The sequence below is a fragment of the Alexandromys fortis genome, unplaced genomic scaffold, assembly GCF_014885135.2.
Source record: "Alexandromys fortis isolate MF-2015 unplaced genomic scaffold, M_Fortis_MF-2015_v1.1 scaffold_206, whole genome shotgun sequence".
NCBI lineage: Eukaryota > Metazoa > Chordata > Mammalia > Rodentia > Cricetidae > Alexandromys > Alexandromys fortis.
The window spans coordinates 2593733-2605464 of NW_026068097.1; the positions used below are offsets into that span (position 1 = coordinate 2593733).

The following is an 11732-nucleotide window of genomic DNA, read 5'->3' on the forward strand; positions in this document are numbered from 1 at the left end:
ATCTTTATATAGATCTTATTATATATATATATATAGGTTTAGCTTAGCAGCTCATACAATGAAATGTTTCTCTGTACTTACCTCATTCACAATCATAAAATTTAAAGAAAACACAAGAATATACATAATTCAGACTCTGTGTGTATTCCATCTTCATGTGGCTTATTACTTTATTAGTTTTTAATATTTATTTTATTGATGGCATGCGCCTTTAATCCCAGCACTTGGGAGGCAGAGGCAGGCAGATCTCTGTGAGTTTGAGGCCAACTAGGTCTGTAAGAGCTAGTTCCAGGACAGGCTCCAAAGCTACAGAGAAACCCTGTCTCAGAAAATAACAAAAACCACTTATTTTATTATCTTTACTCTTGTCTATACTCTTTTTCCTCTCTCTCCCAAGCCTATGAACATTTATGACTACACTGTGACCTGTTCAGAATCTGTCTTTTTTGAATATTTATAATCATTTTCTGACCAGGAGCACCCCCCCTTTTTTTAATGCTAAGTAAGCAGGCTTGGCTAGGACCTACTCTACACCTGTTGGTTCCACCCTGTACTACATGGGGTAGGTATTTTCACTACTTCTGCAAGTCATGCTCACTGCCCCAGCTTCAGGGATGCAGTGGGTCTGTGTGGCCATTAAGAAGTTAGTAGTAGCACATTGCTCACAAACCCCGCTTAAACCTTCTAAAAGGGCCAGAGTTGTTCATGCAGGTAGCACGGAGGAAGCCTTCTTAAAGGAGCTGCACAGTTTTTGCTGCTACTGCTGAGTCAGGAAGGCTTCTTTGAAAGGAATTGTGGCTCTGCTTGCCTCTAGAAAACAGGGTCCACCTCAGAAAATGCTGCTACCAGGAAGTTGTGCTTAACTCTGTTCTTTTGTGTCTAGAATTTTGTTCCCAAATTTGCTCAGGTTTTATGTGGATGTAGTTGGCACACGTTGTGGTGCCATTTTATAAATGGAGATTGCTCATTCTTTCCTAGCCGCCCAGGCCCAAATAATCATACAGAAATTGTATTGATTACAATACGCTTGGCTTTTAGCTCAGGCTTCTTGCTAACTAACTCTTACATCTTAAATTAACCCATTTCTATTAATCAGTGTATCACCATGAGACTGGGGCCTACCAATAAGGTTTTAGTATCTGTCTCCTTTGGCAGCTACATGGTGTCTCTCTACCTACTATCTCTATGTATTCCAGCCTATTTATTTTAATTTCCTGTTATAGACCAAAGTAGCATCTTTATCAACCAGTGGTAATAAAACATATTCATAGCATACAGAGAGGAATCCCACATCAGTTTGCTATGCGAGTGACCTGCTTCCCTGTTCAACCAAAGAGACCTTCTGTCCCAGTTCAATCAAAGGAACCCTCTGCTCCTCCTAGGTCAGCCCAGGATGTCTCCAGGCACACACAGCAGTGCTTCCTCTAATGCATCTATCAGGCAAATCTCCAGCTGCCAGATTCAGTTAGCTTGATCCTCTTGGGGGAAAAACAACAACAAGAAGAAGAACAATAAGAACAAAAACAGAACATGGATCAGAATAGTGGTAGTCAGAACAATGACAGACCAAACCAAAGAGTGCTCATACCTTTACCAGCCAACCAGATTTTCTATACTTAGGAGTCTTGAAGGGACTTCCTGATAATGAACCATATATTAGGGCCCATGGGAAGTCTAATAAAAGACAACCAGTCACGTGTGAAATCAACAAGAATGCTTTATTAAAATTTCAACATGTTGGGGTGCCACATGGCGATGACAAGAGAAGCCTGTTGGCTTCTTTTAAACAAGATCAGATGAATTCCAGGGAGGAGAGGTTAGTCTGGGGACTGATTGGTGCGTTTAAACAAAAAGTTTATGGGTTTCTATATGATTGGCTGGTGACTTAGTGGTTAGGGTCTTTTCAGCTGCAGGGTGGGAAAGGTAAGCTTGCATAAGGCTGTGGGGCACCCTCTGATTGGTTGCCCCTGGGTTGCTGCTTTCCCAAGAACTGCTGTTCAGTTCCAACAAGTTCCAATGAACTGGAACTAAGGCCTGTCTCTGGGAGGGCTACAAGCAGGGCCTGTCATACCCTATTTTCTCATACCCTATTTTTTAAATGGATTATTTGATTTTTTTGATATCTAGTTTAAGTTCTTTATATATTTTGGAACCTCTGTTGGGTTTGGGGTTGGCGAACATCTTTTCCCATTCTGTAGACTGCCGTTTTTGTCCTATTCATTGTGTCCTTTTCTTAAGTAAAAATTCTTAGTCTATGAGTATTAAGAAAATTGTCTGTGATTTTTTTTATAGCATAGTAGTTTTCTATTGTGGTTTGATATTACTAAGTCAGTGGATGATCAAATTTGTATTTTTGCCTTAGCTAATTTGATTTTAGGGTGTTAGGGATGTATCCCCATTGGGGAGGACTTCACCACCAAATTCCTAGGTTTGATATTTATTTTATTTTTTTGATTTTTCAAGACAGGGTTTCTCCGTAGTTTTTGGTTCCTGTCCTGGAACTAGCTCTTCTAGACCAGGCTGGCCTCGAACTCCCAGAGATCCGCCTGCCTCTGCCTCCCGAGTGCTGGGATTAAAGGCTTGCGCCACCACCGCTAGGCCTAGGTTTGATTTTTAGCATCATAAAAGAAAACAGTCAGGGAACCCTGATTGCTCTTTGGGCTGAGGAGGGAGGGGGACTTGATTGGGGGAGGGGGAGGGAAAGGGGAGGCGGCAGTGGGGAAGAGACAGAAATCTTTAATAAATAAATAAAAAAAGTTAAAAAAAAACAGTCTCCTGTCCTACTGAGTTGATGTTAGATCTTTTTCTGAATTTTTTGGGTACTTGTTTTTACTGTTAACATTGCAAGTTATTATACTTTTATTGAGAAAGAAGCTCAGATCACTGACTTAACGCTGCCTAGAATTTAGTGTTTTAGCTTGTTTTATTCTCTTATGTAAATTTGTATATCATAAACACTTTTTAACAAATCAAGTATTTTAGACATCCTAATAATTAAGAAAAATTAAAGGGATAGTCCATACTCTGTATAATATTTTAAGTGTAAACTTATTTGTACTCTGTTGTTTTTATTCAGGGAAGCATGATTTAAATCCTGATTTTTTTCTTCTTGTTTTTAAAAGATAAAATATTATTTGCACAAAACTACTTTCAATGTTCTTTCACAGTGATTTCAAGTGACAATTGGTAGAGAGCAGTTGGCATTATCAAGTGATTTGTGTGGTGGATTATTGGAAACTCCTATTTATCTCAGCCTTTTAACTAGAACTTTTATTACGTTTGATACTTTATCTTGTAGAAGGAGTTGGCACTATGGAGTAAGTGTTAACTATGTGAAAGTAATATAGTTACTTTTCAGAATTTTTATTTTAAGGAATACTTTTTTATATACTGTAGTTAGGGTTTCTATTGCTGTTATAAAACACTGTGACCAGCTGGTCATGATGGCCCATGCCTTTGGGAGCCAGAGGCTGGTATATCTCTGTGAGTTCAAGGCCAGCGTAGTCTACAAAGCAAATTTCAGGATAGCCAGGACTGTTATACAGAGAAACCCTGTCTTGAAAAGCCAAAAACCAAACCAAACCGAAACAACCCACCATGACCAAAAGTAGTTTAGAGAGGAAAGAGTTTGTTTGTTTTATATTTCCCAGAGAAGGCAGTAACTGAAGCAGAAGCTACAGATGAAGTCTTGTTTGTCAGCTTGCTTCCTTAGCTTGCTCAATTACAGAGTTGCCTATAGTGCCATCTGATGGAACCATTTTTTCAGTTAACCTCCCTAGAAATGTCTAAGTTTGAGTCAAATTGACAAAAAGCAACTAATACACCATATAAATAATAAAACATACATTTTCTGTAGTTTATTCTTATATTTGGTTGATATCTTAGAGTTCATTTTTTTTGGATTGGCTATTTAAAAAAAAGACATACTCTGTATCCCTGCTTGACTAGAAGCTTATAGTGTAGACCAGGTTGGCCCTGAAGTGGCAGAGATCTTCCTCTGCCTTATGACTGCTGGAATGAAAGGTATGTGGTCCCCTCTCTGGCTGAGTTAATTAAAAATTTATAGTTTGAAAAACTATAGTCTCAGAAGAAATTGTATCACTATTACAGAGGGGTTTCATTCACACATACTCAGTTTTCTCCAATGGTAACCCTCTTACACAGCTATAGTTCAGTATTACAAGAGGAAATTGATATTAATAAAGTCTACAGGCCTCAGATTTCTTTGGTGCTCTTCTGGAATTTTTTTTTATAAATGGTATACTTTTATGTTATAGTACAAATTTCACAATTTATTGCTTAGAAATATTTATAAACTGGAATATTTGTAATCTGTATGTCAGTTTATCTCTCATACTTGCTCCATGGAGCTTTAGACAGTTTTCCTTTTCCAACAAACACAATATCCAACAGTGACAGTAGAGGGTGCTGAAGGGACACTTCAGGAAGAAGTTATTTTGCCTTCTGATGTGCTGTTCCCCACAGATCTGGGAGTGATGTAGTATGCTAGCTGCATGTCCATACAGTTTCTTCATGATCTTGTACATTTGGTTTTGGCACAGCAAGGCACTCATGGGAACTTCTCAAGGTACACATAGTGTGCTCCAGGCTCTGTACCACCTGGTTTAAGTGTTGATGTCAGGAATTTTGATTTTCTTTGCTCTTCTGCCTACCACACTTAGCTGCCTGCTTTCTGACTTTGCCTGTAGAGTTCAGCAAACGTTGTTTTCCAAAGGGTTGCAATCACTTCTGCTTTTATAGGAAGATCTGAATGTCAGGGAAAAAATACTACCCATTCTTTCCAAACTTGCTCTTACTCGGGATACTTTCCCTTTCTTTATAATTATCCTCCTATTACAGTAAATGATTCTTTTTAATTTTTAAATAATTTAAACTATGTCTATATGCCTGTCTCTGTGTGGGTATATACATGTGAGTGTAGGTACCCACAGAGGCTAGAGGAGTTGGTTTCCTCTGGAGCTGGCATTTCAGGTGGTTGTGGATGGTGGGACTCAAACTCTGGTGCTCTGGAGAAACAGTATGTGCTGTTAACTTCTGAGTCATCTCTCTAGCTCCCTAAGTATTTCATTAGAGTAAACCTTTCTGGTCAAATTTTTATGTGCTTTTTTTTGCTAATTGAATCTCAATTGACAGTTTAATTGAATGAGTTTCTTTTTTTCTTTTTTTAAATCTTTTTTAAATTTATGTTTTAAATTTCATTTTACATTCCATCCACAGTTCTCCCTCCTCCTCCCGCCCCTACTTTCACCTCTCCTCTGGCACACTTCCCCCATTCACTCTTCCCAATAGGTAAGGACTCCCATGGGGAGTCAACAAAGTCTGGCACATTAATTTGGGGCAGGTCCAAGCTCCTCCCCTGTGCATTAAGACTGAGTATGGCATTTTACCATAGGAAATGGCTCCAATAAGCTAGTTCATGCACCAGGGATAGATCCTGGTACTACTGTCAGTTGCCTCACCAATAATCCAAGCTTCACCACTGTCTCCCACATGTGGAGGGCCTATTTCGGTCCCATGGAGGCTCCCTAGCTGTCCGTCTAAAGTTCATGAGTTTCCATGAGCTTGGTTCATTTGTCTCTGTAGATTTCTCCATCCTTGCTCATATAGTCCTTCCTCCTTCTCTTCAGTTGGATTCCCAGAGCTCGGCCTGGTGCTTGGTTGTGTATCTCGCATTGGTTCCATCAGTTACTAGATGAAGGCTCTATGATGATAGTTGGGGTACTTACCAATCTGATTACAGGGGAAGGACAGTTTGGGCTCCCTCTCCCCTTTGCTAGGAGTCCTAGCTGGGGTCAACCTTGTGGATTCTTGAATTTCCCTAGCCCCGGGTTTCACCCTAACACCATAGTTACTCTATCAAGATCTCTCTTTCATTGCTTTCCCACTCTGTCCCTCTCCCCCAAGACTATCCCATTTCCTCATATGCTCATCTCCCATCCCCTCCCCTTTTCTGCCCCCAGTTTTCCCTGGAGATCTCATCTAATTCCTTTTCCCATGTGTCCCTCTTAGGGTCTTTCTTGTTACCTAGCTTCTCTGCAGCTGTGGACTGTAGTCTGGTTATCCTTTGCTTACATCTAATATCCTCTTATGAGTGAGTACATACTGTGTTTGTCTTTCTGAACCTGAGTTACTTCACTCAGGATGATTTTTTCCCTAGTTCCATCCATTTGCCTGCAATTTCATAATGTCATGTTTTTTTTTTTTTTTCTAGCTGACTAATACTCCATTGTGTGAATGTTACCACATTTTCTTTGTCCATTCTTCAGTTAGGGGGCATCTAGGTTGTTTTTAGGTTCTGGATATTATGGATAATCCTTAATGTTAATTAGAAAAGTAATTTATAATTTGAACTATGTTACAGTTTACGGTTCACTTTTTCTGTAAGTGTTTTTCATGTCACCGTATCATTAACATAAGGAGCAAGGTGATACTTGTATTTGGAAATGTGGAAAATTAGGCCTTTAATGTTTTGCCTTGATAAGGTTCAAGGTTGGGGCAATGAATTATCGGTTTGAGGGTAACTTGATATATAGTAAGGATCTGGACTTAATGAAAGAGGGGAGGGAGGAGACAACATAACACTATAATACAAGGGGTAAGCATGTCTATATTAAATCTATATGTCAGCCATAATTTTTCAGGGTAATAAGACTACATCTAAATGTTTCATAAAAATCACAATCTGAATTTGGATGAAACTAAAGAGCCTAAAACATTAAGTAGCAAAACTATCCTATTTTCAGGGACCTATATAAGGGAATTTATAGTTTTTTTCCAGTGATCAACCTGCAGGTTGCCGACTGTCAATCAAAGACCATGGAGTTTTGTGGTGGGAGACTCCCAATCAACTCCTAATCTTGTAACTCAGGGTTACAGTTTTCTAGCTTTGGACAAATCACTTCTTCCTGAAAATTAATTTTATTATTTAGGTATATGAGGTCAGATTGGAGGTATAAAAACATTAGTATAGTATATCTGGCAATAAACAGCTGCTACTATAATGATTATAATTCTCATTAACAGTTTGGCTTTTCATTCTCAGGATATTTGACATAAAATTTTGGTTCATTTGCATTATTAAAGGTAATACATGGGTGTCTGCTATTCACTTAATGGATATTGTGTAATGGGCTGGGAATGTAGCTCCTCTATTAGAGTCCTTGCCTAGCCTTCGTCTGAAGTATAAACTGGTCATGCTGGCACAGATCTGTTTCCCCAGCACTTGTGAGGTTGTGAGTCAGCCTGGAATACAGGAGACTCTGTCTCAAAAGCAAGCAAGGACGTAAATAACAAATAAACATGGGAGAGCTAGCTGGCATTTAAGAGTGTACTTCTCTGTAGACAACCTGAGTTCTGTTCTCAACACCCACATCAGCTTGCTCAACTCCAGCTTAGGGGGATCTACCACCAACATGTACATATAGTCTAATAATAAAAATAAATCTTTAAAACCAACTAACCAGGCAGTCATTTTGCAATTACTGGTATCATAGAACTTACCATATCTGACAGTAATTTCCTACTTACTTCCTTTTCTATCCTGTTGGACTGTATGCTTATTGAGAATACAGGTGGGACAGCATTTTCCTTTCCTGCCTTGTTCATGGAGTTAAAGAAACGTGCATGCTCTGAAATCTGCAAAGAACCATTTAATATTGACATGAGGTGTTGTATTACTTGTAATACCTATCCTAGTTCCTGACTTACTCCTAATAGATATTTTTGTGGTGTTTATAAGAAGTCTTATATGTTTTAATGAAGTATAATTTTGAAAATGACTAATAGAGTTAGATAAAAAAGTGTAATTTTATTGCTGGAGGAAATAAAGTTCCTATGTTGTTCTTCTCTTGTGTTTAGCCCAAGGCTGTTGGTTAGGTGCTTTCTCAAATGTCATACTGCTGACTGGTGGCAGTATTTTTTATTTATAAGCTGGGAAAAGAGGAGTACATCAAATATCACTAAACTAAGGTGATGAATGAGTATTACTATTAAAAGGAAACCTGAACTTTCAAGGCTCTTTTTTGTTTCTGTAGTAAAGAATTATTATGTAAAACTATTATTTATTTATTTATTAAAGATTTCTGCCTCCTCCCCGCCACTGCCTCCCATTTCCCTCCCCCTCCCTCGTCAGCCCAAAGAGCATTCAGGGTTCCCTGCCCTGTGGGAAGTCCAAGGACCACCCACCTCCATCCAGGTCTAGTAATGTGAGCATCCAAACTGCCTAGGCGCCCCCAACGAAACCAATAGGTACAGTAGGATCAAAAACCCATTCATTGCCATTGTTCTTGATGTCTCAGTAGTCCTCATTGTCCACTATGCTCAGCGAGACCGGTTTTAACCCAGGCTTTTTCAGACCCAGGCCAGCTGGCCTTGGTGAGTTCCCGATAGAACATCCCCATTGTCTCAGTGTGTGGGTGCACCCCTCATGGTCCTGAGTTCCTTGCTCGTGCTCTCTCTCCATCTGCTCCTGATTTGGACCTTGAGATTTCAGTCCGGTGCTCCAATGTGGGTCTCTGTCTCTGTGTCCTTGTAAAACTATTATATGGGGTTATTATGCTAAGATAATGTAAAAATTATAGTTTTACCATTTATGTTGAAGTGATTAAGAAGTGATAGTATGATATTTTATATTTTCCAAAGCGATCAAAACTCTTAACATTGGTTTAGTCAGTATCCTTGAGAAATAAATTTTTTAAAAAAATATATAGAACTTTCATGTTTGTAACTTAAAAAAGACTTAAAGTCTAGTAGCTCATCCTCACAAAACCCAAGGAGATGCTAGAGAGAGCAGAGCAGGCAGGAGAGCATGAGATAAACCCACGCGATTGATCTTAGGACACACACTGTACATATGAACAACAATTGCATTATTAATTATTATTAGTAAGAGAGAAGGCAGTAGTAGAAGACCTAATACAGTTAATGAGATAAATTTAAAGGAGATAGTGTAACCTAAAAATTTGAATATTTGAACAAATTGTTTTTTACTTTGTTTCTAGTGGTACAAGAATGTGTTTGGAAATGTATTTTCTGGGTTTATATGCTTTATGTTGGCTATAAGCATATTCTTTGCTGGAGACCTAAAGGAAGTCTTGAGTAAGGCATCCTCACACTTGCAGCAAGTATAGCCACTACTTACTGGAGTCATACTTGTGTAGAAACATGTTGCTAGGAAAGCAAGCCTTTGCATAACAGGAAGGAGCAGATTCAGTGTTGACTGGCCAGCTGCCAGTATAAAAATAAACACTTGATTTCTTTTTTCCCTTTATTTCTTTTTTAATTATTATTTTTATTGAGCTTTACATTTTTCTCTTCTCCCGTCCTTACCTCTTCCCTCCCCTTCAACCCTCTCCCAAGGTCCCCATGCTCCCAATTTACTCAAGAGATCTTATCTTTTTCTACTTCCCATGTAGATTAGATCTATGGGATAATTTAAGTTAAGAAGAGCTGGCTAGAAACAAACCAAGCTAAGGCCAAGAATTTGTAAGAAAAAAATAAGACTCCATGTGTAATTTATCTGGGAGCTGGATGGTGCCCCCCCCCCACCAAATCCTGAAGAGTAAAACGACAACAACATTTAGGCATTTTATTGTGAGACTAGATAGATTAAAAGAAAATCCAACTACACATTTCTTCATGATTTTATTTTTCCTCTACTATCTCAAGCTCTGCACATCCAAATCCTCACACAGTCTGTACTTTATATGGTCTTTGTATTATGTCTTGAATATTGCTTATTTTTGCTATGGCCTTATGCATTAGTAGTAATTTGGTAGCTCCACCAGGAGTAAAAATACGCCATAGCTATTTTTCATCTAAAAGTGCGCTAGCATTTGATCAAACAGTCAGCAGCACTTTATTTCACATATTTTGTTAGGGATAAAACTCAGGACCTTATGTATGCCAGATACCTCTATACCCCTGAGCTATCTATCCAACTTCTGGCACTATTTGAAATTTTTTAAAATTAATGTTTTATTTAGTTATATTCTTTACTTTTTATATAAAATTCCGCATAGAATATTTTTATATTTTTAGATTGCTGTTGTTAAAATAGCTATTAAGTGTGAGTATGCATTGGCAGAAAGACACTCTGGACTGTTTACACTGTTTACTGAGTTGTAAGACCTATTTAGTAGCAATATAAATTGAGTGCATTGTTGAACTGATCTGGACATGGCTTTCCTTACCTAGCAGAACTATTAATAGCCTAGAAATTATATAAAAATCTGAATTTTAGAGCTTATTTAAACCTGTTCCAAATAAAGCAGTATTAGTAGGATTCCTGAATCTATGTTAGAACCAGGAAACATGTACAGTAGGTAATAATTATTAATATTGTATTGGATAATATTGTCACCAGTATGATAGAAAAGTCAGTAATAAGGTTTATGTAATTGTTTTTTTCTCTCACTTGAGTATATAAAACTACAAGCTATACATGGTTGACATGAATCTTGAGGGCCAGTGTACTGTAAAATTTTATTTTGTTAATCTGACTTGATACAGAACACAGTGTCTTTTTCTTATTTTAAAAGTACATTTGAAACTTACATGGGTTAATTAATTATAAATTATAGTTTTGGAATAGCAATAATGCAAATAAATTCTTTAGTTTTTCTAGGCACTGAATGATATCTTACTTCCATATTAAGAATTTACTATTACTGTTCGGTCATTTTCTGATCTTGGTTATTTTTATTTGTAAAATAAAGACCTGAGAATTTTGACAATTTATTTTTTTGATTTCTATATAATTTTGTGGTATGTCTTGAGTTTTTATTTATTGTGTTCTAGGAAAAACAAGCAAAGCTATTTGTGATTATAAAACTTAGATTGTATAATTATTATGAAAAGGCTTTTGCTCAGTGGGCTTCTGTGTTTTTCTTGATACCTTATTTTTTTCTTTTCTTTTCCCCCAATATTTTCAGATGTTTTGGGATGTTACTAAGTCCAGGTCGAAACGTGAAGAACAGTGACATGCATTTACTGGATATGGTAATAACAACCTTAAACATCCTAATTAAGTACAGAAGACAGTTATTTTGTATTTAATTTTTTTCATTTTAAAAGTTTGTTATATTGTCAGGGTTGTTTTGTGATAGCAATAATTAAATTTGGACAATCTAAATTACTTCTGAAGGGAAGATTAGGAAAATTTCTACCTAACAATTTTCTGTAGGACAAAAGTACATAAAGGAACCTATTGTGACAGTGCCATCTTTTGGTTTGTTCAGCTTTTTAGGAAGATGTCTTTTTTTTTGAGCCTAGAAGAACAACCACGGTTATAACAAACATCTGCAATGTTGCTTTGCACCTTTCATTTATTTAATGTACTGTCAACTCAGGACTTTGACGATGCTCATTTTCTTTGAAGCATCTCCCTTTCTGAGTTTGTATTTAGCAATGAATATTTACAATATTTCTTTAATAAATGCTAGTTAGAGAGTAATGATGCACGGTTAGGGTTTGGTATTTGTTATGAAGGCAGCACAAGGCATCTTTTTTTTTTTTTATTGAGAATAGGAAAAAAAAGTTTCCGCCTCCTCCCAGCCTCCCATTTCCCTCTCCCTCCCCCCACTCTTTTCCCCCTCCCCCCACTCTTTTCCCCCTCCCCCCACTCTTCTCCCCCTCCCCCCACTCCTCTCCCCCTCCCCCTACTCCTCTCCCCCTCCCTCTCCAATCCAAAGAGCAGTCAGGGTTCCCTGCCC

At 37.8% G+C, this 11732-nt stretch overlaps 1 protein-coding gene across 1 annotated transcript in view; it reads left to right on the forward strand.

Moving 5' to 3' along the window:
- The window catches only part of LOC126489389 (rab GTPase-activating protein 1-like), a 120322-nt gene that overhangs the window by 33084 nt on the left and 75506 nt on the right, over positions 1-11732 (forward strand). The window contains exon 7 of the mRNA XM_050123621.1: positions 10947-11019. Coding sequence (XP_049979578.1) covers positions 10947-11019 — 73 coding nt within the window. The remainder of the gene's footprint in view (positions 1-10946; positions 11020-11732) is intronic.